At 43.5% G+C, this 27,456-nt stretch overlaps 1 protein-coding gene across 5 annotated transcripts in view; it reads left to right on the top strand.

Annotated features, from left to right (window-relative positions):
- LOC142472285 (discoidin domain-containing receptor 2-like) overlaps nt 1–27,456 on the top strand; it is a 140,013-nt gene that overhangs the window by 78,552 nt on the left and 34,005 nt on the right. For 3 of the 5 annotated variants that reach the window (XM_075579257.1, XM_075579258.1, XM_075579259.1), the window contains 3 exons: nt 815–945; nt 24,502–24,645; nt 25,436–25,538. In XM_075579257.1, the coding sequence (XP_075435372.1) occupies nt 24,582–24,645; nt 25,436–25,538 (167 nt within the window). In that variant the 5' untranslated portion in view covers nt 815–945; nt 24,502–24,581. Of the gene's footprint in view, nt 1–814; nt 946–1,558; nt 1,653–24,501; nt 24,646–25,435; nt 25,539–27,456 lie in introns of all 5 variants that reach the window. The other 2 variants (XM_075579260.1, XM_075579261.1) reach the window with 2 other exon arrangements.

Here is a 27,456-nt window from a genome sequence, read left to right as displayed (position 1 = left end):
CTACATTTGTCTCGTCCGGCCACAAAACCCTTTTCCACGTGTTTGCTGTAACTTCTGCATGCTTTTTTGCAAACAAACAAATTTTTTTACTTTTTGGTCTAAATTCCACACTTTTTGTGACCCAGCACGCATTATTTAACTTCTGCCTACTTTTGGTGCAATTGTAGTTTCTCTCCCTTGGAGGATGCCATGCAGTTCAGCGTGTTTCAATTCATCCCAGAGGGGACTGCATGAGTTCTTGTGAACTAGAAGTGCTTTAAAATAAAGATTGTATCACAATACAAGATAGTATTGGTGAACTGAGACAGATAAAGGTGATTAGGATATATACTTTTAGACTAATGATTGTACCACACCTCATACATCTGCAGTACTGTATTAATGATGTTAATTTCACCCCAGCAGTGGCTGCATTAATGTCGCCGAATTATACTTGCATAATAGGTGTGGTTGAAAGACCCATTTCTATCGCTTTGTTTATTGCTAATCTGAGTGAAATATTTATATACTGCAATGCACTGATTCACACAAAGTCCTTGTTTTCAGGGGAGACTGGTTCAAATCATGGTGTCCTCTTCCTGTGGCTTTCAACATGTCACTTTATCTCCTCAGGCACCAAGATTAGATTGTAAGCTCAAAGGGCCAGGGATTCAATGTTCCTGCAAAAATTCTATCTCGGAGGGAAGGTTTATAATAGGTAAATTTGGGAAGCAGTTTGGAATTTAACTACACTTATACAGTAACTGTGTTAGTATTTATACCCGTCTGAGTGAAAAGAAATAGGTTTTTATTAATACTTTATTTTATTTTTTAGGTAGAAACCTGCCGGTAGGATTGGATCGAATCCCTGGCATTTCTTCATAGACTTCTTTAAACCTCTGTTGGCTGTAGCCCGTCACAACCGCGTACTCTTTATTGGCAGCCGAGGAATTGGGCCGAAATGTGGTACGTGCAGATCTCCTAATTATTTACTATACCTCTTTCGTAATCGAGGGGCTGGCAAAGCATTGCTTCCCTGCTCGGGACAGGAGAAAGAGGAGCACGAAGAGGGCCTGTTTCTGATTGAAGTGAGCTGACATTTAGTCCCCAGTGTTTAGATCAGTGTTAAACAATAATTTTCAACGCAAGTGCTCTGTCTATTGACTTCTATTTGTAAGATCCAAATAACCAGGCACAGAGCAGGGATACTTCATTTCAACAGAGGCCCAATTTTCCCAAACGTAAATGTATCTGATCCCAACAATTTTGAGCAGTGTCTTGGCTCAAGTGGCTCCCTTTCTATCTATATCTATATGCTGTGGAGCCGTCAGACCCATTCTGGAAAATAATTCAACACCATTCAAATTAATAGTGCTCCAGTCTTCTCCATGGGGAATCCCGCTTCACTGCATATTGACCAGTGTTCATTGTTTCTCTGTTCAGTTATTTTAGTTCTGTTTCCTCTTACTGATTCCTTATCTACAAGTCTCGCTCTGTATATCCCTGTCTGTTTCACTTGTGTTGTTTCTTCTCTCTTCTTTCACTGACTCTTTCTCTGCATCTGCACCCAACACGACAGGTAATGAAGCTTCTGTTCTTGTCAAAGTGGACCTGAGGTCTTGATTCTTTCCATAGTCTTCTCATTGAATAGCCATGGTTGACGTGATAAAAAGGTAACCAATATAACAATTAAAAAAAGATGGGAGGAGAGAGTGGTGTGCGTGTAGTACCTAAAATGAAGATTCAACGAGTTGGGTGTGTCTCCACTAACCTCTCCTTAGTTTGGGGCGGCTGGGGAAACAGATCCCTGATCTTAAAGGAATCCCCCCTCTTGCCGTAAATTTCATAAAAGATAACATTGTATCTATTCCCCGCCCCCCTCTCCCCTCCTGTGCTCATTATGTACAGTATAATTGTGTCTCTATGCAGAGGATATGGAGCAGTAGTGGAGTTTGGCAGTAGTACACACCAGTGATTGGCCTCCAAGTAGAGATCATGTAGGCTTATACAGTAAAGGAATTCAAAGCTCTTTGGGATACACATATCAGGATTCTATAAAGCTAAAATCAAACCAAAATCGCATGAAGGTCTAAGTTTCTTCATTAAGAAGGGAGGATGCCAGGGGGTTTCAGGTGGAGGAGCCAAGCTTACAATCCAATGTCGGCTCCTTGTGACCTTCTGCAAGACCTTATGGACCATATCAACTAAGCAATGATAAACCATAAAACACTGTATTGTCCATTCAAGAAGTGCATTACGATGTAGCACTGCTTAGTAAATGTGTACCTCTCTCCCTATCTCCTGCAGACACCACATTAGACAGAATGTTGTGCACACTGCAGCAATATCAAATAAAATAGCATACAGATGTATCAGGCTTCATTGTTCCCATAGAAAACAAAAACATATCCTGTTATGCATAATATAACAGAATTTCCGTAGAATTCAATAGCCATGTTGGTGCAGAATATTACAACATATGCCACCAATAATGGACCATGAAGCTGCTACATCTGTATGTTTAAGAAACCTTTTACGTTTATGACGTATAACTATTTTATGTTTTCTAATGTTCTACCAATTCAAAAGGGAATGGCATAGATGTGGGTTGGACACCCATAACTCCGCATTTGCAAACATATTTTCCTGTGTTTTGTACCAATTATAATCAGAGGGTTGGGTGGGCCAGATGGTTCTGTAATAACCTTGTGGCTATCATTAATTAGATGCTGTACAATTCTGCGTATTCTTTTGCATGACTTTTTTTCTCTACACACCTCTACAGCTACATATGAGTTAACAGAACAAATACATTTGGACAAAAGAAGGCTGAAACATGATGAGGTATTGAGGGAAATAATGGCTCTCCCGCTGCATTAAGGGAGCGACTGAAATGTTAATGGTTCCCATCCAGGCGTAGCAAAGCTTAAACAGGCTGTCGGAGGTGCTGGAAAAGTCCAAAAAAGAGATTCCTACGTTTTTTCCCCCCTATCCCTGCCCCCAAGTTGCGTGGTAATCAACCGCTCCAGGAATTTTCTCTGGCAGAGAGTCAACCCATCTGGGCTCCAGGCCAAGTATGCATCTCATCTGGCCAGGAGAAGTTTCCGGAAAGGAGTTGGAGTGCTGTGGGGGAGGAGGTTAGAATAACTTTGTGACGCAGAAGAGATTTTAACTCTTAAGCCACTCAAAACGCAACAGGAGCAGTGTAATTGACGGTGGCTTTTGGCGTAACTTGGGCCATTTCCTATAAACGGTAATAGAAAACATTTCGACATAGAGCCAAAAGTATGGGACATGACAATGGGCTGAATGAAGCAGGTTTGGGGACATACACCTTTCTTCCATCAACTTCGTTACCGCTCAATAAAAAAACACCCACACAAATCCTCTGTTCACAGCCTTTATCTACTCCTTCCTGCTGCTGGGGATCTCCCCTAATCCTGAACCCAGACATACACACCTGATCTCACCCACGCCTCCCTGCCATCTCTGTCCCTGTAAATTGTGTTAACCCTCTCATTTTAATACTGACCTTCCTTAAAACCAACCCCACAAAGCATCCCAATAGCCTGCGCTCATGGCTATTCACCCACACTCAGTCACTCCTACCACCCATGGTGGCCAAGCACTGCCATCTACAGCACTTATTCCCTTGCCTACTGTCTCTGTAAGATCCCCATCAAACCTCTTAGATTGTAAGCTCTTCGGGGCAGGGATTTCCTTTCCTATTGTCTGATTTTGTTGCACTTATTGTATTATTATAATTCCCGGTACTGTATTCTTTGTGAAGCGCTGAGTACACTGTTGGTGCTATATAAATAAAGACATACAATACATGTGGAAGACATGCAGGTGGGTAGTTCATCATTGCGGTACTTTGTACCATGAATCCTTTTTTATTTACCCACCATAATCTTATTGTGTCTGGTTTCCAACTTCTACCAGCTTCACAGTGACCGAGCTCTGATGGGTTCTAAAAGTGAGAAATTGCTTTCTGTAAGTAGGCCATCAATTCTTTATTTCCTTAACTGTACAATGCGGCATGCACAAGTGGCAGAGAATTCATGTAGAAACAGGTGGGAAGATACAGTAAGTGACCTGCACTCTGTGCTCATTTTCTTGTTACCAACCAGTATCCTTCTCTGCAGTGTAACCCAGTGTATGACATGGATCAATAAGGTGGATGAAGCAGGTTAGGGGACCTGGTATGCAGATACTGTACAGCCACTATTTTTGGTCGGGGTTTGTTTACCCAAAATAATTGCATGTGATCAAAATACAGTAGGGCCCCGCTTTTCGGCGTTCCACTAATACGGCGGTTTTCAACTAGATCCATGTTCATTATGTTCGGCGCTTGTTCCGCTTTTTCGGCATGTCGCGCTCAGCAGCGGAGTCCGGAAAGGGCGTATTGTCGGTGATTTAGTCTGTCAATGACAATAAGCTAAAGACAAAAATATTTTAAGGTAAGCAATGTTTGTACTGTACATTCATTTTACTGTCGTATCGTTTTTTTAGGCATATATGATAGTGTAAACATTTCGGCGCTTTTCGCCGGGGGTCTGGAACCTAACCTGCCATATGAGTGGGGCCCAACTGTACAGACCATATCCAAACTGATGCTTCTCCACGCAGTGACAAACTCCTTTAATATTTAACAAAACGCCAAATACTTTAATTGTGTAAAACTGTTATCAAAGCCCTAAAGTGGATTTTATATTGAAGCAAAATTCATATATTTAAAAAAATATTTAATCTGAAATCTGCGCCGACCTAAAATTTTTATTTTCCCCTATATTCTGATCCCGGGTTATCCTGTGGAAGAAAACACCCATTAAATTCTAATTATTGATGGCTCTCGGAGCATAAAATGGCTTTCAGCAAGAAAGCCAGTCAATACTGTAGTGGAAATACCATTGGTCCAATTGAAAGACATAACCGTTATTTTTTAGCTCACTGGTAAGAAAATCATCAGCGTCCATTTTTACTAAGTGACGATTCACGAACAATTAAAATGTAATGTTGGGTCGGGTGGAAAAAAGTGGGAGGAACTAGTAGGACTCTGCACTATAGTGCAGACATGCTATACATCAGGCCTATTATATTGGACACACAAGGGAATCATTTCCTCTCTGTATCCAGAGACATCGCTATCAATTGGCCCTCTTCATGGGAACAGTTCTTCATCTCAAACCCCATAACATAAATTTCACAACACACACAGCAGTTTTGTCAGGGACATACACATCATTTTGAATTTCCAGGACACCAGAGTTGCCACTAAAGTCCATATTTACTAAGCAGTATTCTGCCATAAGATACCGTCCCAGCAATGAAAGACCATGGGCTGTACGGTATCTTCAAGTGCTAGAAGGTGCCTTTTATGGCAGAAGATTGCTTAATGAACATGGCCATACATTTTGTTTTGAGCTCTTCCATTGATATTAGTGGCGGTTGCGCCATGATGGACTCCCAAGCGCTTGTAATATAAATAATTCATGTAAAATCCCTCTTGAACCGTGTATATTGGGCCTTGAAATGGAGCCAACCAGTATCTGTTAGCTTGGTATTCTAAGCAGTTAGCTGACTTCACGTTCATTCCATTAGACATAATGTTACCACAATGGTAATGTCATCTTCATTAGATCCTTGTCCGTTGTTCAGAACTTTTTAATATTCAGCCAATGTTCAAAGCATGTAAATTTCCTCCCAGTATGAGGAAGGAAACTCATAATCCAAAAAAAGGTTCATTTTGTGATTCCCATTTATGAGACTGAAAGCGAGGAAGTGTCTCACTCTTTCCAATCGGCCTTTCCCGTAAGTTGAGCGTTTATTATTTCATTTGTGACGTCATCAATAGAAGGGATCTGGTCACCATGATCATGGGTGGGGTCAGAAGGGAAAATAGGGGGTGCAGACATGTCCGCTCACTGTTTCCTGTGAGTCTCGTTCATTTGGAGTCAATCTTGCTAATTATGGTCAGATGTCTCCTGGACGTCAACGGCGTCTGACTGATAGAAATCTGTACTTTCTCTTAGGATTAGGGGAGTTATGTATAAAAGTGTGATGGTGCTGATCGTGCGCAAACTTTCTGTGCTGCTCCCCCCTGCCTGTTCTCCCCCAGTGTCGCGCCCCCCCTTACTTTTAATACGGCGACAAATGAAGCCGTGGGGTCATGTGACCCCCACGGCTTCATTTGACTGCGTGTTGCCATGGTGACGGGCATCAAATGCCCATGACGCCGCGTTGCCATGACGCGTCGCCTGAAGCCAGCTGAATTTAGGTAAGTGAGTTACAGAGGCCTCGCGCTGTAGAGCATGGGGCCTTTGTAACCGCCACGTCCCCCCAAAAAAATCTCTCACCCCCAGTTTGCGCATCCCTGCACTACCACATGCAATCTCCTATTTAAGTCAATGCACTGTCCCTCTTTTTGATGTCAAGCCCTATCGGTGTACCAAAGGGGTCACATCTGGATGATGCCTTTTTACTCAAATCTGTCACCTACAAGGACAGGGTAGAATAAGGTTAAAGGAAGCACTTTATTGACAACTCCTCCCCCCTCCATTCAGAGGCCTTGAAGAGAAGGGTTTTGTGGCCTAATATAAGCAAATCTCAGACAAATCTTTGCTTTTCTGCATGGTTACATTTGAAAGCCAGTAAGATTCTTTACAAAATATTGTTTTTGGGTTGGCTACCAGTGATTGCATCATTAAGCCCTTACCACATGGCAGATAGGAAAGTTGTAGCACATGAAGTGCACTCTGGGAAAAGAGCCGTCTCTGGGGTGTCTATCCACTAACTTCCCAGTACCCTTGTTTGGCGTTTGCGTAGGCCTTAATTTTCCTTCATGTATTTATCCTGCTAGAATGAATTGCTTGGAGATGCTTATAGTAAGTTGTCGGCTCACTGTCCTTTCAAGAGCCATGTAAGAACTTTGTAAGTTACATGTGCTGGGATGCCTGGGAAATATGCAAATTGGAATATATTTGACATATTTTTTTTGCATAATTCCCAGGCATCTCAGGTGTGCTCAAAAAGTGTAATAAAGGCGCTGCACCCTATAAATACCAAGTGACTAAACGTGATTTTAAGTGCAAAAACAGACTCACAAGTGGAAAATAAATAAACAATCAAAAATAACAACCCCCTGCTTCAACCCTCCGGTGGGGTTGTTTTCACTCTTCCCCAAATGGTAGAACTTGTATCACACGATCCAGGGGGAACATAGAGTGTTTTTTATGTTCTTTCCCCTAAGTGTAATAGTATAAACAGTGCTTGGAATATTCCATCTGTCTTGGCTCCTGTGTTATTCCTACTCACAAGAAAATGGGAGTTTTCAGGCAATAGAGATCAATATGCAGATGAAGAAGTATCACTGGCCTCCGTCACTCAGGGGATGTACCTCAGCGAGAGAGGGAGGAGAACGCACATAGCACAGATCTGGCAATATTTTCTTTTAGCAATATAAACTTATAAAATGCACACTCGCAGTGTATCAGATTTAAAACGGCATTGCAGCTTATAAAAGCTAAGTGACGCGGCCTGGACGAAAGCCCACACCGTCTCTCACCGCACCACCTCCCTCTGGAGCTCCGGTCGGATCACCGCCGCCGTTTGCTCTACTTCCGGTCGCGGGGCGATGTCGTCACTTCCGGTCGCGGCGTTACAGCGGACATCAGGTGTAAGAGTAGAGTACAAGGGCATCTTCTTCCACAGCTACGTCACGTTGTGGGTGGTACAGCTCTACGCGTTCACTCCTGAGGAAGCCGAACCAATCTACAGGCGAAACGTATGTATGTATGTACGTATGTATGTCTTTATTTATATAGCACCATTAATGTACATACACTGGCGACACACTTTATTCGAGCTCGGCTAGTCCCACGAATTCGGGTATACCCGGGTGTATTGAGGTTTGTGACTGTTTTCTGCCTGAGTGCATTGAGTTATTTTCCGGCAGGGATTGAAGCATTTTATTCCCGCTGGCTGCAATACTGCACAGTATATATATATACTGCATTACAATTCATGAATTTATGCCATCTGGTAGACACGCGAAGCATTGCAGCCTATTAAATCCTAATCATTATCATTTAACAGATCAGCCGCCCGTCAGCCAGGCATGAACCCAGGCTGGGAAGGCAAACGCAACGGGGCTTGCCAGAGGTGAGGAGCGGCGCATTCCAGGTATCTGCCAGGTACATACTGGGTATTTGCTCGAATAAAGTGTGTCGGTGCAGTAGCGCTTCACAGCAGTAATACACGTGACAATCATATAAATAACAAATAATACAAATAACAAATCATGGGAAAAAGTGCTTTAGACCTAAACGTGACATTGTGGAAGAGGAGTCCCTTCTCTGAAGAGCTTACAATCTAATTGGTGGGGAGAACGTACAGAGACAGTAGGAGGGTATTCTGGCAAGTGAATCGGCAAGGGGCCAAGCTTTATGTATCAGGTGTATAGTGTTAGCCACGGAGTTACCCATATGCTCGTTAAGCAGGTGCGTTTTAAAGTGGGTCTTAAAGGTGGATAGAGAGGGTGCTAGTCTGGTATTGAGGGGGAGGGAATTCCAGAGGAGTGGGGAGTCTAGTCTATTTTAGATTAGGTAGCCTGACCGTAAAGTTGGCATCTACTGCAATATACTTGGTGCTCCTGGTATTTAAACATAGGGGAAACATGGCATTGGGATTTGATGCAGATGAGAACCATTTGGCCCACCTAATCTGCATATTTTTCTGTCTCTTCTAAAACCTCAGACCATATTAGATTCTTTTAGTTTATTTCATACAGTATGTGGGACAGCCTGTCCCAAGCACTTCTGAATTCCCTTACTGTTAGGGTGGCCAGATGGCTTCTCCAAAAATACTGGACTAAATGGTGAAAGGCGCTTCAGAAACACACACCCCCCTCTCTCCACTCCATGCTGTTTTCTCCTCTCCTAAGCCACACCCCCACCCAAAGGCTCCTGGCACCTTCTCCTGATTGCTGCTGGGTAATGCAGCCAGCCGATAAGCATGGAGGAAGCTGCCCAGCCCCCCAGCAACAACCCTCCTCGGGGAAATCCCACCCCCCCCCCAAGCCGATCAGGTCACTGTGCCCAGAGAGGTAATACCGGTATACACATTCATGTCCAGTATTACCTCAAATTGTTTACTGGACAGTGAGTCCAAATACTGGACAATCCAGTTCAATACTAGACACCTGGCAACCCTACTTACTGTATTAGCCTCCACCCCATCCATTGGGAGTCAATTCCACAAGTCCGCCACCCTTTTCTTGAAGGAAGAACTTCCTCACATTTCCCATGAGCCCCCCACCCTCCAGCGTCGGAGAATGAACTCTTGTTTGAGCACTTTTTCTTTTTCCGAGAGATGCTTCCTCCGGGTACCATGTTGAAACCCTTGGTATATGTGTAAATTGGAATCACATCCTCCCGCTTCCTATGATGGCAAGAGCTATTTGGAGACATCCCCAGGGGTTTAAACTTTCTTCGGTAGTTTTTGAGTGCCCCTATCTGGGCTATATAAATGTATTGGGAGTATCACTCGACTAAGAATGTAACAAAATATTACAGGTACAGTACCTATGTCTTTTGAACCTCAACTACTACAGTGTGTTACTCCAGGTGATATGGATTTCTGTTCTTGTTTACAGCAAATAAAGTTACCATTGAGAGCACATTCACGTCTCTGACAGGTCCACGCACCTGCCTTTCCCCATTATCTCTTAGGCCGAACTTAGAGTGTGAACTGCAGTGCGCATGCGTGCGACCGCGTGACATTCGCGCAGCGCGTGTGCGTGAATCCTGCACTCTATGCTGGCGGGATGTGACGGGGGGGGGCGTGGACCGTGACGTCATGCGAGCGGTTCGCCATTATTGGCTGAACCGCTTCACGTGACGCCAACATCATGCGGCAGCTGCATGGAGAGACAATTTCATTTGTCTCTCCTGGATCCTGCCGCTGGGTCTTGCCTCTGCCTGGTCGCGTTCACTATCTGCAGCATGATGCACAACAATGTGTGTGTTTTGGCACCGCGCACAGTCGCTTTCTTAGCATGCAATGCTACCACTGCGGCCAGGGTTTCTGGGTAATGGCATGCAAATGAGAACACGTGTCACTTTTTACTTATCAATTTTAACATGGATCCCTATAAGTGTATGTCTGCCGTATTAAACAGCTTTTTTTTTTTTAATAGCACAGCCTGGGCTAAAGAAGTACATAGCCAGTAGACTTAAATACAATGGTTTGAACCTTTTGGGTCTCCGTGTGAGGATGGTTACTGGCTTTGCAATGTGAAGCTGGTAATGGCTACAGCCAGATGCAACTTGTTTTGGTTTGTAAGAGTAGGTAACTTTGCATGTTACACAGAGTTCCGTTATGTATGTGTTGGCATTGCTCCCATCCAGACCCTGCAAAAGAGAGACTGATTGCTGGTAAATATGCCAATTCAAATCATTTTAATATAATATGTCCCTCAGCAGGGTTTATGGGTATCTCTCCACATGTTATATACTATATAAAGTAATCTAGTGTCACGTGGATTGCTCTCTTCCTTTCCCTGTCTCTATGCCCTGTCAGGGGGAACTCCTCTTTTGCATATACTGTAGTTACTTATCACGAACAGCCATTGTAGTTTAGCCGGGTGGATCCTTTCGTCCATGTAGTAAGGCCGCGCGTATAGTGCCGGCGATGTCGCGTCAAAACAAAATGTATTGACGCCTTTGCGTGTGCTAATAGTAGGAGCTGCGCGAGAGTTTGGTTGCGATCGCAAGCGTAATGTCGCCGGCACCATAAGCGCGGCCTAACAAAGGAGGGAGACGGAGTAGGGTTATGATACATTTTATTGGACCAACAAGTACTGTAGTTGAAATGTTACAAGCTATATACGATTCTATGAGGCTTGAAAGCTTGTAACATTTCAACTAGTTGTTGGTCCAATAAAAAGGTATCATACCCCCTACTCACTCTCCCTCCTTTGTTACTACCAAATACAGAAGAATTTACAATGCATCTGCATTCCTTACGATGCATCTTATCTCAGACACACTATTAGAGAGGGTTGGGGTTCCTTACAATGCATCTGATCTCAGACACACTATTAGAGAGGGTTGGGGTCCCTTACAATGCATCTGATCTCAGACGTGCTATTAGAGAGGGTTTGGGTTCCTTACAATGCATCTGATCTCAGGCGCGCCATTAGGGAGGGTTGGGGTTCCTTACACTGTATCTGATCTCAGACGTGCTATTAGAGAAAGTTGGGGCTCCTTACAGTACAATGCATCTGATCTGAGAAGCGCTATTAGAGAGGGTTGAGGTTCCACAGAATTTCACAATATTATTATACAGTAGGATTCCTAAAAAAAATACAGGTAGGTTGGAAACCAGTGGCTTAACATCATGTTATTGGCCTTTGCAAATGCACGTTAAGGCATAATGTGACGTTCACTTAGGTCATTGTAACATGAAGTCACTTAATGGCGTGCTGTCGATCTGGGCCTTTGAGTCACTAGATTATCTTTGCAAGATTTATGTATATGTAACCCCCCCATAGGATTACCATAACATTTTAGGGGTTAATGGTGTGGACCCACATATAGAGTGATACTTTTCCTATTACACAAGATTTTGGGTGAGTCAGCAGATGCTAAGCCCTGTACTGTGCTACCTAGAGACAAGGACGTCAGAGGGTGTGTATGTATAGGAAGGAGAAGGTTCTAGAGGGAACTTCCTGGAGGAGTGAAAGTGGAGGAGCTTCAGTGTATAAAGTTAAGACGTATGTTCTAGATTATATAGGGCAGACATGTCCTTATGTTCTAGGTAGGGACATTGCCCCTGCGGATACGGTCCCGAGAGACAGCCACGGTGAACACAGCAGTTCACAGAAGAGGAGACAGGCACAGCACAGAGGTCTCCAGGAGGAGGATCCCAGGGTGCCATAGGATCAGTTTTACAGGCAGATCCCCACATGCCTCAGTTACAGTCTGTCTAGAAGTGGCAGTTCAGAGACAGGAGCGGGGTGTAAATCCCCAATCTATATTGAGTCGGTCTAGGCCCAAAGAGGGGTCCATATTGTCAGGACGTAACAAACATCATGCCGAACTGGGACAGGTCAATTAAGTAGGATCCAGTTACCTGCCTAAGGTGTTAAGTGAAGGTGCCTGGAGATGTAACATCAAGGGTACAGACAAGCCATATGAAACTGACACCTATACTTATGTGTACTCTGAATGGATGAGAGGAGCCCTAATAAATGGGGGCAGAAATAAAGTGTTGTTTGTACTACAAAAGTTTCTGGTGCTCATCATTTCAATCGTTACTACCTCATCACTCAGCTGCATGAAGCCTGAACTCTGAATAAAGGAAAGCCTTCTCAGTAGCCACTAATAGAGATACTTATGCAAACTCCGTAGGGGCCAGCCAAGGAAGGTTACATACTGTATATAACTAAGAAATCAATTTTTTTTTAATTGCAAATATATTGACACAAGGAAGCATTTCGATGATATGTCTCAATGTCTGTGTCTTAATGTCTGAGGTTACAAGCTCCAGGAACCCCTTGGGGGTTCTGAAACCCCCAAAAAATAATTTTAAAGGAAAAGTGCTGATTAGTAGTGAGAATCCATTAAAGTCCGTGAGATGCTGATTCTCGGTGGGCGACACAGACGTTTAACCACCAAAGCAGTGAAACTTACAGAAAATCAGTGAGAGTTACAGTAACTGGTCTACAACATGGATTTAACCTGTTTTACCGTTGTGCATCAATGACTGACTAAAGCGATTTGAGTATAGGTGGAGTTAGGGAAGAGGAACGTGGCACATATTGGAGTAAATCAGTCGGTGTGTTACCTTTTCTTGGTGTCGGAGACCAGCAGGTCTGAGATGACTTAAACCTCCCTGGATATCAATCTGCAGCTAATGTAAGTAATGCCAAGGACGGATCGTTTCTAAACAATGTTGTACGTAAAAGCAACTTATCCGTGCGCCTTGATCAGGGATTTTCAGACTCCCCCTTCCTATTAATCACTTCGATGTTGACAATCATATGTACAGAGAACAGAAAAATAGTAAATGAAGATACCACCGCTATGTTCCGCACTCAAACGAAGCAGCAAAATCTCCTGCAGAAGCTGGTACAACTGGACAACGCCATCTATCTGGGTAAAGAAGACTTCCTGAAGAAGGGACCTTTTTATGACCCTAAAAGCTTGCACTCTTTTTATCCACAGTCAGTCTGTGTTGGCAGTGCCTTATGGCCTTGTAACTTCTTAAGTGTCACATATGAAATGTATGTGGAGTTTAAATTGGAGTTTAATTGGAGCTGAAGAATACAAGAGAAACTGGACTCTGCACTTCGAGAATAACTGAACTGTGAGAACTTGGCTTTCTAAACGCTGGGACTATTTTTACACATCTAAAGGCTAACTTTTGAAGCTGCTGTTCAACCATCAGTGCTACACTGCCCTCCCAGACCTGATTTTTACACCAATTCTTTCAACTTCTACACCTTATATCCGCCAATACCTGGGAACTCTCTCCTCCTGCCTTTCTCTCCTTGCTCCCTGCATTATCCTTGTCTCCCTATTGCTTTCCTGTTTGCAATTTCCTCACTCCTTTGTAAACTTTTCTATACTCTCCAACTTCCCCACTTCTATCCACATTTCTTCGTCTCTCCTCCACCTATGCTTCTGCCCAGTCATCACACCGCTATTTACACACCTCTTTCCCAATAACTTCTACACCCCTCAATAAAAAGCATCCCCACAGATCCTCTTCTCACTTCTTCTCTATTCCGCCTCCTGGGGATCTCTCTCCTAAACCTGGACCCAGCCATATACAGTACACACCTGCTCTCGCCCACACTTCCCTTCCTCCTCCTCCCTCCCTGATAATCGTGTTAGATGGGTTAATGTAATAACGACCAACGTTAACACACCTCTCTTAAAAGAAGCGTCCCAATAGCCTGGGCTCATGACTACAGTCACACACCTACAGTCATTCCTACCAGCCATTGTGGCCAAGTGCTGCCATCTTCTGCACTTATTCTCTCACCTGCGGTCTCTGGAAGTCTCCCATCTTACCACTTGGATCGTAAGTTCCCCGGAGCAGGGATTTCCTTTCCCATTGTCTGACTTAGCTGCGCTTATTGTATTCTTATTATACTTCCCTGTATTGTCTTTGTAAAGCGCTGAGTACACTGCTGGCACTATAGAAATAAAGATATACATATCACAAGTTGGCTATTAAAGGTATAACTTCTACCTTACATTTGTCTAGACCAGAGTGAGAAGAAGGTGGTCCAACAAACCAACTGTAAGTTTCAGCATGGATCTGCTGAGAGCGATAAAAAGCTGCATGTGATGCCGTAAATTCATTTTAAGGGACAACCACCAAACTTTTCAGGAACCAGCCTTTAAGAACCAGCGCCCTAGAACTTTCTATTGTTGCATCACTATTTCTGATTTGTCTTCTTTATTTCTCTTTCTGACTATGTAAATCTCTCTCTCTCTCTCTCTCTCTCTCTCTCTCTCTCTCTCTCTCTCTCTCTCTCTCTCTCTCTCTCTCTCTCTCTCTCTCTCTCCCTTTCTCTCTCTCCCTTTCTCTCTCTCCCTTTCTCTCTCTCTCTCCCTTTCTCTCTCTCTCTCCCTTTCTCTCTCTCTCTCCCTTTCTCTCTCTCTTTCTGTGTGAATATTTTGTTTTTCCTGGGACTGGTTTTATGTAATCATACCCTCACTGCTCTCAAAGTCTCTGTAACATGATTTCACTCCAAGGCAGACACATGGTAGTAATCTGCAATTTGATCCTTGCAGGTCTGTAATACAGAGTTTAACACTTTCCTGCCTGCGCTTGTCAGGGTTTTTAACCTTTAGAATTGCTGAAGATCCTCACAGCAGGGCCCTACTGCCTTTTAACTATTCTAGACTCTTAAAAAAAAAAGACGGCCTTATAACCTGTTTGCCAATAGAGTGACCCACTCTGCAATCCATCCTGTGGCCAATTTATCTCTGGAGAGACCCTGTCATTGCTGCACAGGTGGGTCAATCAGCGGCTCGGTCATTTTGACTGAGCCCACCTGTGCTGGAGCAGGGATATCCTTAAGACCTGACCTGTTGGGGTTTCCTGAGGACTGGAGTTGGGAAACACTGTTCTAGACTGAGACCCTCTCACCAGTTCTACAGTATGTTACCCTGTTTGCAACCCTTTACACATTGCCCTATGGCAGGACCTGGAATTGAACTGGCACCTTTGGGTTCCTTGGAGGGTAAAGGTTCTGCAATCAATGAGATTTGAGAACACTCGACAAAAAAAGTAATTTGAATGGAAAAGTGTGGCAGACTATCAGTGAGACTCCATTTCAGTGTGTTAGACACTGGTGCTTAAACTCGGCGAGACGAACTCCAAATAAGCCAGACTCCTAGAAACCCTGTGAGGGTTGACATGTCTGGGTACCAGACAATCTCGTGGTGAAATTGTGTGCTGTATTTTATATGCGGATACATGGCGCTGGTGTGGTCTCGTGTTGAAATTATACGTTTAGCAATTGCAAGGTCAGGAGGAGTTCTCATTCTGCTTACACAGTCTAAAGGGCTCCATGTTAAAATGGATTCGAAGCAAAAAGCGACACACTGTGTGTTCATTTGCATGGCATTATCCAGAATCCCTGGCTGCAGTGGAAGCATTGCATGCTAAGAGATGATGGGGAAAGGCAGGGTTGCAGACCTGTATGAGACGTGAATGTGCTCACAAGTTTGGATTTTTATTTGCTGTACAATGCCTAAGAAAAAAAGGAAGAAATGTTTAGTGTATATAAATGAACAGACGATCCTGTTCTGTGGCTAACGAAATGCTTACAGATACCGGCAAATATATATATATGTATACAGTATATACAGAACAGTGCCAACAACCACACAGCACTTTACAATAAAGACAATAGGATTCAGTGAGTTCTAATACAATAAGTGCAACAAACATACAGTACAAGGCTAGGAAAGGGAATTCATGCCCCTGGTTATTTTCTATCTAATTGGCACAAAGGGAGACTTCCAGGGACCGCAGGAGTAAATGCAGGGGTTGGCAGTAACTGACCGTGATGGAAACATAGAATTTGACAGATTAGAACCCCTTGGTCCACATAGCTTGCGCATTCTTCGAACTGTGAAACCTCCGACCACACAAGATCCTTGGCTTTCTGTTTTGTATTTAGGATTGTCGCATGTCTATCCCAAGTGTTTTTGAATTCCCTTACTGTACTTGATGCCTCTTCCACCTTTGTTGCCAGGCTATTCCATCAACTCAAGTGCCTCCTCCCAATTTCCCTGGCCTCCAGCTTCAGAGCAGGACCTCTTGTTCTAGCCCTTCTCTTTCTCTGTATTTGTATTATTTGTTTATAACGCACCAACATATTCCATAGCGCAGTACAATAGGGTTGGAGGATGGAAAACAATGAAAGAACAAACATTAACATACGTTCTTACCATAGGAAAGGCTGGGCCCTGCCCCAAGGAGCTTACAATCTATCAGGAAAGTAAGTGGAAACACAGGGTGCAGGGGGGTAAGAAGGTTGGTGTGTACAGGCAGCGGTAACATCGGCACCCTTAAGCCGCGTTTATAGTGCCGGCGACACGACCGATGCCGTCGCCATTTGCAAAAGTTGTACTTGGATTTTGGGCGACAGCCAGCCAGTTGTACTTGGGTTTTGGGCGCCAGCCAGGGAGGGCAGAGGGACGGAGAAGCTCCCGATTGGCCGCAAGGGGAGACCGTCGCCGAAAAAAAATCAAATAATAGTGACTACCAGATTTCTGGTAGCACTGTCGCTTTGTCGCCGTCACGTGCACTATAAGCGCACGCGACGGAGACAATGCATTTGTTTTGCCGCGTCGGCACCATCACCGGCACTATAAGCGCAGCCTTTGACTGCCGCCGATGCTGCAACTCGGTTGTTATCTCCAAGGGAGTCTTGAGGTAAAGTGGGATCAGCTGCTCAGCAAACAGACATCCATAACAGAGATGGGGGTGAGGATGTGCTGGAGAACTCATGGTCTTTGAAGTTGCCTGTCTTTTCATGATGTTAACCCTGTCTGTCATATATTTCCCTACAGCACTTGGTGAAACCTTTTTATGTATTCACGGTTTCAGTCCTATCTCCCCTCTCTTCTCTCCTCTAAGCTGTACATATTGGGGTCCTTTAGGCTTTACTGATCATTTTTCTTTTGCTGTAGACTACCCCCCATTTTAGTATCCCTTCCTCGCTGGTCAGTGTCTCTGTGTTCAATATGTTTGGAGCAGTGGTCATGAGTCCATTGTACTGAAATACTTCATTCGGGTTTGACCTGAAGGTGGGGAGAGAAGGTGCTCGGGCACATGCAGTATGATGGAGTTCCACATGTACGGGTCACAGAATTGCTAAAGCATTGTAGCCAATCCCCATTACAAGAATGACTAGTACTAATTGCTACTGACCAACAGAGTTGCTGCTGCAGATCAGTCCAGTCATACTGTATGACTATTGAACATTTGACCTTTTTATCACCTTTTAGACACTGCTGTAGTTTTCCAGATCGGGAAACCTTTTCATCACACACGTCACTGTTAAATCAGTCGGGAGTGTTTTAGATTGGGGAAATCTTTTCATTACATACTTCATTGTGCAACCGTTCGGTGCGCAAACTGGGGGGCGTGAGACTTTTTTTGGAGGGGCGCGGCTCACCCAGCTTCCGTGTCCACACATCTCCATGACAGCGCGGCGTCAAATGACGCCGCGGGGGTTTGCGCACCACTGTGTCACACACACTACATATTCGTGTTTACTAAAGCAGGGGTGCTCAACCCCAGTCCTCCACATTCTTAAAAAACCCAACACCTTTAATGACCACGGCTTTATTAACATGTCTCACATATATGAAAATATGTTCTGAAGGCTCATGCCGCAACCTGAGATTCCCTTCCCACATAATACTCGGCCATGAAGGAATGGTATTATTGGACTTGTACTTACTAGAGCAAAGCAGTGGACACCTTTTTGGAATCAAAGATTCTCCCTGATAAAAAGGTACATCACATTTGTTTAGCTTTAGGAAGCAGATAACTTATAAGTACAGTAGTACTTAAGAAGTAGTGTTAAGTTCTAATAATGTTTTGTGTTGCCCAAATGTTGAATTAACATAGTTTGTTATACCTTTTGTCAAACTAACAGGATAGTTCTTCATCAATGTAATGAGGTGTACTGACATTGAAAGCTTTTTGAACACTAATTAAGAAGCACTGAAGCGGATTTGCTGGAGACAGTCTCAAACCCAATGCACATACCATTGTTAACTCAAGGGAAGGAGGGTATAGCCAAGGAATGTGCAACATGCCTGCAGGAGACCAATCTTGTTGCTAAGCCATTAGAATTTCTCCAATTACTCTTGTTACAAGCAGTGGCTTTCTCAACAGACATCATAACTGTGCCAGTCTGTTAGACTGTGAGCCTGTAAGCTCTCTGGGGAATTCCTTCCTCTGTGCTTTTATCTTTGATGCACTTTTTGTATTGTCTATTTCATAAAGTGATTAGGAAGGGCTATATACATAAAATATACTGTATGTACATATAACTCAAATATATTTATCTAGTTTTAGTACTGCTGTGTATGTATGTATATTGTGAATCCACAGTCACGTTGTGGGTTCTTTTGTCCTAGGTTAAGGCAAGAAACCTTGGGGTTCGTTGAACAGGGTTTTTATTACTCAACAATAATAACTAAATAATAGGCATACCATTCCTTTTAAGGCAAAACAAATAATAAAATAAACACCTACTCCTATATGGAAGTCTTACTAAACAACTCCAGCCCTTTCTAACTGGGTGGCTAGCTAAGCTGATTACCACCCCAATGTACTGAAAATACAAGTCCAATAAGAAAATGTAACAGTCCTCATCTGTTTTGGTGCTGTAGGGGAATCCCTCCCAGGAGAGTCCAGGAAATCTCTCTGAATCCAATGTCCTGGACAGGACAGCCCTGCTTCCACAGCAAATACGTCCTTGCTTCCTGGATGTGCGACCCAGGCAGTCCCAGCAAGCATAGTGGACTGTGCCAGCCAGTTTCCTGTTAGCTGGGGAGAAGTCACTCACTCTCCCCCTTCTCTGGGGAAAGCAGTCTCTCTGTGTGCAGCTCCCTGTCTGCCTTTTACACTCCTGCTCACTCAGGAGACCAGGCTGATTAATTGATTTGCTGCACCTGCAACAAGACTTTCCAGGGGAGGTTAACTCCATGTAGGCTGGAAAGCACACTAGCTGTACCACTCCAGCCCATACAGAGAACGTGATTGTATCACACATATATATTTATATGTGACAAACACATGGCACCGTCAGTCCAGGAAAAGCACTCTGTATTAGAGTTGTCACAACCATACTGCAAGCCAGCAAGTTCCCCTGAGTGGAAGATGCTATGGAGTGTGGATGTGCTAAAAACTGAGCTCTGTCTGTGTTTTATGTTCTGTCTCTGATTTTAAATATATATTGCCATGCTCAGTAGCACTCCTCTGTGCCACTTATATGCTTATATATATGTTGTGGTTATTTTGGGGTTCAATAGGAGCTTGTTGGGTGTCCAGTATGTTTTACAATTCTTGTTCCGCTAGTCTTGGCTGATTGGAGGGTGGCAACCTCCTACCTAATTGTAGCTCACCCCCTCCCACATTTAAATGGTTACGGGCTCACTCCATAGCATCTTCCACTCAGGGGAACTTGCTGGCTTGCAGTATGGTTGTGACAACTCTAATACAGAGTGCTTTTCCTGGTAATATACAGGTTATTAAAAGCTTCAATCAGACTTAGAACTTTGCAACTAATATTGACAGATTTACTATAAATCATTCTTCCTGTTACTACACAGGTTATTAAGAATTTATATTAGCGTTAGGGACCCCTGAATTGTGGTCTGCCGTGCAGTTGGCCCAGGGGCTTGCAACAATTTTGGCCAAAAATGTTAAACTAAAAGACCATTTTACTCGAAATGTATACATATATATTCAGGCACTGTACCGTGTATGAGTTTCACTGGATGTGCTAAAAACTGAGCTCTGTCTGTGTTTTATGTTCTGTCTCTGATTTTAAATATATATATATATATATATATATATATATATACCTGACTTTCACCAGTATCACCCAGCATACAGTGTTTCATATATATATGCAACATAGTGGAGGTTTCTTGTTGCCTTTTTCACCCACCATAACTTAAAATGTGATGATATATATATATATATGTGTGTGTATACTCACCCTCCATCACACACACAATATTCACCCTCCACATCACACACAATACTCACCCTCCACATCACACACAATACTCACCCTCCACATCACACACAATACTCACCCTCCACATCACACACAATACTTACCATCCACATCACACACAATACTTACCATCCACATCACACATCACACACAATACTTACCATACACATCACACACAATACTTACCATACACATCACACACAACACCCCCCTGCAGACCACACACATTCCACACCCCATGCATCTCACATCCCCCCTGCACCTCACCCCATTGCACCTCACATCCCCCCCTGCATCTCACATCCCCCCCTGCACCTCACATCCCCCCCCTGCACCTCACCTCACCCCCCTGCACCTTACCTCACCCCGCTGCACCTTACCTCACCCCCCTGCACCTCAACTCACCCCCCTGCACCTCACCTCACCCCCCTGCACCTCACATCAATCCCCTGCACCTCACTCCCCTTGAGAGCGGGCTGTGCTGGGCTCGCTCGGCTCGGCTCAGGGAGGGGTATTCGGGGGGGGGGGGGAGAGCGGGCTCAGCTCGCGGCGGCTGGCGGATAGGGAGAGCGGACTCGGGGGAGGGAGGAGGAGGGGGAAAGCCACCGCGGGCCGCACAGTGAGTGCCGGCGGGCCGCGTGTTGTGCAGGCCTGATCTATTATATCCTTGAGAAAGGAAAGGAATACGGGGATGTACCAAATAAGTAAACATGGGAAGGATGTTGATCCAGGGAGTAATCTGATTATTTGAAGACAGGAAGGAACTTATTTTCCCCCTTTATCAGATATAATTGGATGATGTTTCACTGGGATTTTTTGATTGCCTTCCTCTGGATCAAATTACTGTAAATACAAATATAAGATAAAGGTTCTGTCATCTAAATTTAACATAGGTTGAACTTGATGGACACATGTCTTTTTTCAACCTCATCTACTATAACATTATTCTGTATTATTTATTGATAACATATTTTAGCAGGAAGGATACATTGAGAGTTACCTCTCGTTTTCAAGTATAGGATTGGTCATTGTTGTCTTCACACAACTCAGCATTTAGCACCCAGCGTTCACCAGAAAAGTATTACTACGAGCAGATTAAAAACACACTGCGATATTGTGCCCAGGGAACCAACTACATATGTTCGGTATTAGGATCCCCCCAGAGAGACTCTTCCAGGAACTGTAACCTACGAATGAAACATCCACATGAGCATAAACAAAACACAAGTGCGCAGAGAATTTCAATTTCCCAATCACGATGGTCAGAGGAGTGATTGTTTAATCCGATAGTAACAAAACGACTCGATTCTAATATGCATTACAGCAAGTCGCATTGCTGTCCACTCGCAGCATCTTGATATCCTCCGGTAAACATTATATGATATTTAAAAGCCTGGGTTAGGCTTGGGGAAACGGTTGGAGTTCTATGATTGACTCTATAACAGGGGCGGCCAACTCCATTCCTCAAGGGCCCCCAACAGGTCAGGTTTTAAGGATATCCCTGCTTCAGCACTGGTGGCTCGGTCATGACATGCTGAAGCAGCGATATCCTTCAAACCGGACCCGTTGGGGGCCCTTGAGGGCTGGAGTTGGCCGCCACTGCTCTATAGTATGTTTTTGTATTTACTGTAGTGTGTACTTTAAGGTGCCTGCCTGGTCTTACCTACAATATGCTGGTATTCACCCCAGACATTATACTTCTGTAAAGTGTCAGTAGGAGACTTGACATCACCTGTTACTACTTCCAACCATGGCCTAGTCATTCACCAGTGTTATCGTCTTGGTCATTGTTCACCATGTTGGTTTTATTGGTGATGAGTATAAAATAATATTATTCTAGTTTGCAACCTCCACATCTAAGTGGGTAGTTTCTGATATGAATATATATCTTAACTGTGGCCTTTCTTAGTGCAGAGAATGATTAAGTAGAACTAGAATGTAGCCAACTATAAGATGTGTGAAGATGGCCTCCAACACGTAGGCACCTTTTTAGTATGCTATGAAACAGCCTTCACTTTGCTGGAGAAGACCTATTGGCAGTGCACCATTCATTTGAATGGAGTTGGACTAATCCATAGGATGGGTAGACTTCTTCCCATCATGCTAACAAATGTATGGGAGAGTAGCGTATACAGCACCTGTTAGTTGTGTAGATGAGTGGAGGGTTTCTTTCATTGGCTCTTCCAATGCTCTTCCTTAGTATTTCTTCACCATCATGGATTCCTCGTTTATAATGCTCGCTGTAAGCAAAGCAATGGTCTGCTTTCTCTGCCACCAATGAAAGGGATTAAAGGTGCAATTCCACGCAGCCAGACAAAATACAACCTTTTGCGAACAATGTAACAATCTAATTATCTTCCTTAAACTAACCTATCTTGTGCTAAACGCAAAGATGTGTCTTCCTTTCTTTGTTTTTCTGGAAATGAATTACACTTTGCATTTCTTGGGGGTCTCTGAATGGGGGCGTGTTTGTCAATCAAGGGTTTTCTTTACCCTTAGATTGTTTTCTTAGTTTGTACATCTGTGTTAAACTCCTGGAACCTCGGTAAATCAGAAATGCTGACCTGTGGTAGAGCGAAAACTCTTGAAAGCTTATCTTATAATATCAATTGTTATTTGCAAATAATAAAGGTATCCCCTAATACTGAAGTACTCTTTACTCTGCAACTTCAACTACATACTGTACTGTATTAGAGATTCAATAATGTTGATACTTTCGCTTAATTGAACTTTATACTTAGGCAATAAAGACATTGACTTCCAGCTGAATACTAAATGTACTTGAAAACAAGATGTAAGTACATCTTAATGTATCTTTACTGGTAACTTTTTAATAGCTTTTAACGATTCATGGATTGTTCACTAATCGTACAGGAATTTGCTGCCACCTTGTGGGCAGTGGCATACAACTTCCATTTTTGATGGTGTTGGAATGGGTCCTATATTTTTAAAAAAATGGTTAACGGGTACCCGGAGGATTTGGCACCTTGTACCCGGCTACCCGGTTTTTCACTTACCTGGGGGTGGTGGAAACTTACCTGGGGTGGAGGAAGCCCGCGGCAACATCTGAACAGGTAAGCAGAGGTGCGGGGGCAGTGGGGCAGCATCAGCATCAGTGTGGAGCCCGCGCGGGAGCTGCAGGGCTCCATACTGCACTGTGAGCTGGGACAGCCGGCTGTCCAATAGGAAAGCTTCTTCTCCTGCTCCGGTCACGTGGTCCCAGCTCACAGTGCAGTGTGGAGTCCTGCAGCTCCCGCGCGGGCTCCACATGACTGATACTGCCCCCGCACCTCTGCTTACCTGTTCAGATGTCCAGCAGGTAAGTAAGAGATACTTTTCAACTACCCTGACATTACCCAGATACCCGGCACCGGGTCCACTTTCCAGCTACCGGGTCCGGGTAATTTCCGGTAGCTGAAAAGCCACCGGGTAGTACCCGGTACCCCACTAATTTTTGATTTACAATCAAAGCAGGAACTGTTCAATGTTCTATCATAAACGGCAACTAATCGAGTTTTCAATGACAGCTCTTTTATGTTTGAACTCCCATAACTAATTTGGGAAACTGGCATTCTTAATATTTTCTTTATTACTAAATGCATGGGACAAAACCCCTAAATAGTTAGGGGTTCAGTAAACTTTTTAGAGTGGAACAAATTGGCCTACAAATAAGTTCCTATAGAAGCATTTTCACAGCATACAGAACGAACATCTTCTAAAGATCTTTTCTTTAAAGGCATTCATAAATGCTATCTTATTATCCATGGTCTGAGTTGTATACATTTCACACTGTGCCGTTTACCATTGGGATTTCACACTTAGAAAAAGACACTAATATTTCAGGTTTAGAGACATTATATGGGATACATGGAATGTTTCTACGTTTTCCTTTGCCTGGCCGTTGGAGAGTTATACATCTTTAGAAAGGCTTTTTGTATTTTTTTTTGAAATATGAAAGTTCATTGGGATTCTGTTGAGATACATAAAATTCTGTTATTTCTTTTCTTTTTGTAAGTGACACTGTTTTTACCAAGATCAGTAAATATAATGCCGCTTATTCAACACTCGGTGAGGCTGCTTCCCTCCGCTGGGGAAGAATTTAGTCCCATTGTAGCTGAACTTTTTTTTTTTTTTTCCAGCCCAGGGAACACGACCTCACCGTTCATTGAATAGGGGCCATGTACCAAGTCTATGTAACAATCAGCACTTTTTATGTCTTATTTCTTAAGAAATGTAGGTGGGCGGAGCAGACTACTGAGGACTTTACTGGAAGGCCACACAGATTGTCTGCACTTCCTGGTTTCACAGAATGTTTCTCCGCTTGCTCCTATTGGCTCTCTTGGCTGGACGTTCCAAAACAGAAGTTATTCCTGGTGAGATACTTCAGTGAACGACACTTCTGTAACAGCCTGTTATCAAATCTGTAAAGTCCAATAGTACCTCTGCGTACCTTTTTATATTTAGGATAGCATTATGTATATCCAAAGCATGTTTCCCGGACTGTATTAGCCTCTACCATCTGTGTTGAGTCTATTCCATGAATTCACCACACTTTCCATAAAGAAGTACAGTACTAACCTCCCATGCGTCCAGCTTCATCCCATGACCTCTTGTCCTAGCACTTCTTTCTCTGAAATATGTTTCCCACCTGTACCTTGTTGAAACCTTGAATATATTTGAAAGTTTCAATCATATATCCCCATTTCTACTCAAAGCTGTTGAGTTCCTTTTAGTCTTTCTTGGTAAGTTTTAAGATGAGGACTGTGAACCTTTTCTGGTAGCTCCTTTTTTCACAATCTTTCATTTATTTATGTCCTTTGAGACATGGGGGCGATTTTATTAAACTGTAATAGTGCCAATCGGTGCTCAACAGAATATTTTGTGTACCTCCGTAGTAATGCATATGAAGCCTGATCTGTAGAGGCTTTTGATAGCACAATGTATATAGGTGCAAATTTGCTTGTCAAGGAAAATATTTTTGTACATCTTAAATAGCTATTTGTGAAAGGTGGTTCTATCGTTCACTGGATCAGTATGAACATTATTCACAGATGCCATTTATACATTGATTTAAGAGACCACAAAGTCTACTTCAAACTAATCACATCTATACAGATCGTGGATATTGATCTGACTCACCCATCTATTTCTTCTTCTCCGCAGCAATATGTCGTTATGCTTTGGGGATGCACGACAGGACTATTCGGGACGAGGACATCAGTGCATCTAGTCAGTGGTATGAGTCTACTGGGCCCCAGTATGCCAGGTAAAAAAAGAGACCAGTATATGCCACATGTTAACCAGTAATATCCAGCGCCTGCGTTATGTCTTAAAGAGTTCATGCTCATACCAATGTATAGCTTCAGTCTCGGACTCCATAAAAGGATATGTGGCAAGCTTCGCTTATACTTAATATTACCAGTTATACGGCTCAAACTATATTGCTCATATCATTACCTATTATTTACTAATAACAATTGTATAACCCCGTTGGCGCCTTTTAGGCGTAGCTGCTACATCCTGGGTTCCGGCACTCCAGGTGATTCATGACATACAGGCGGTCCTCGGTTATCCAGCGTAATCCGTTCTGGATAGTGAAAGGGTTGTAAAGTGAGTCCCGCACTAATGAGCGGCGGTGACCGGCGGATAAGGCATTCCGGCTACGGAAAACGGACCCGTAGGATTGCGTTGCGACGCGTCGGATATGACGTCCATCGCAAAGTGAAAAGACGGATAGCGAGGACTGCCTGTGGCAGCTACGTCATTATCTTCCGGCTAATTGTTCTAGAGGGGGTACATAGTGTTCTGCGCAGAACGCGATGTATAAGGAAGTGGGACGCCTTCCCTTCCGTTTCATCGTCGGGGATGGGGCAATTACATGTTTGCGAGTGCCGGAAGGGCCGGGGCACTTCGGTGCCTACGTCATGGGCTCTGGCACTCAAAGGGTTAATGAACAATCCGTATTTGCCAAATACCTTTCGATGTCTGAAAGGGACTTAGATTCTGTTGACACTTCCTTTGGCTGAAAGAGTAGCTCAGTGGTCTGTCACTGTGTTTGATGCAGGTAAACCCGTTCAAATCCCCGTGTCCGCTCTCCTTTGCCTGCAAAATTCTATATACACTGCTGCGTGCATTGTATAAGATACAATATTCCTATTGTATAAGAAAAATGTAACATATTGTGTCCCCCCTGTCTACTTGGCTATCAACTCTCAGTAAAAACTTCCCTCTGGTTCCTATAATCCTGAGATGGCTCCTCTCTGAGGGAGAATTGACTAAACTATGTTAAGACTCTTAAAGGGGCAATCCCTGCTAGGACCAACGTAATATAAAATAGAAAAAAAGGTGTAAAATGCCTTACTATATCATTTTAATAAATCAACTTGGTGACTTGCCACCCCAACAAAAGAGTTGTGATTCTTATCTCAATTTATAAATACAAAGAGAGGTGATGGTGAACCGTGCACAATACAGCGAAGATATAAATTGTAAAGTGATTATATACTATTATAGTATATGTATTGTTTGTGGACCAAAGTGAACAAATTCCAGTGACCTGTTTAAGGGATCTCACCGGGGTAATTGATACCCTTTTTACCCGAATCTGACACCTACAGTATAAGTGTATTTTTATTGGTTAGTCTTGCGAGGAGTTTTATTTCCTCTGACGCCCCCCTGCTCAGCTTCTCCATTCAGAGGCTGACTGTGGGATTGTACCGGCGTTAACGGTAAAAAATAAATTTAAAAAAAACGTTGAAAAGTGTAGACGGACGTTCACAGAGGTACACAATTGGAGACTTTATAAGGTGAAATTATAATAGGTTTTATTGTGCCTTTTCCTTTTCATCAGGAAATCATCCAAACACAGGGGGGGGGAACAAAGCTTCTATTCACTTGGGAGTATTTCTAGTGAAATCCTATGCAATTAATTCACATCTCCCTTAGTAAAGCATGTCTCGCAGCCCCAAAACATATAGCATGAAATAAGCAGATATAAGCAGTCTCTTAATAATGAAAATCTTATCTGTTAGCTGCTGTAGAGTAAGCTTCTCTGCTCTCCTGGAACCGCACCCGTGCGTGCACAGAAAATCAGCATCCAGGTTCAGAAGTCTTATTTGGTGTCTTGCAATCAGCTATGCTGGGCAGAGCTCAAGACCGGTCAGCTCCAGAGATGTGTGTTCTCT

Source organism: Ascaphus truei, chromosome 21 (assembly GCF_040206685.1).
Source record: "Ascaphus truei isolate aAscTru1 chromosome 21, aAscTru1.hap1, whole genome shotgun sequence".
Classification (NCBI taxonomy): Eukaryota; Metazoa; Chordata; class Amphibia; order Anura; family Ascaphidae; genus Ascaphus; species Ascaphus truei.
The sequence above is the reverse complement of the archived record's forward strand: the minus strand, read 5'-3'. Positions and strand labels throughout refer to the sequence as shown.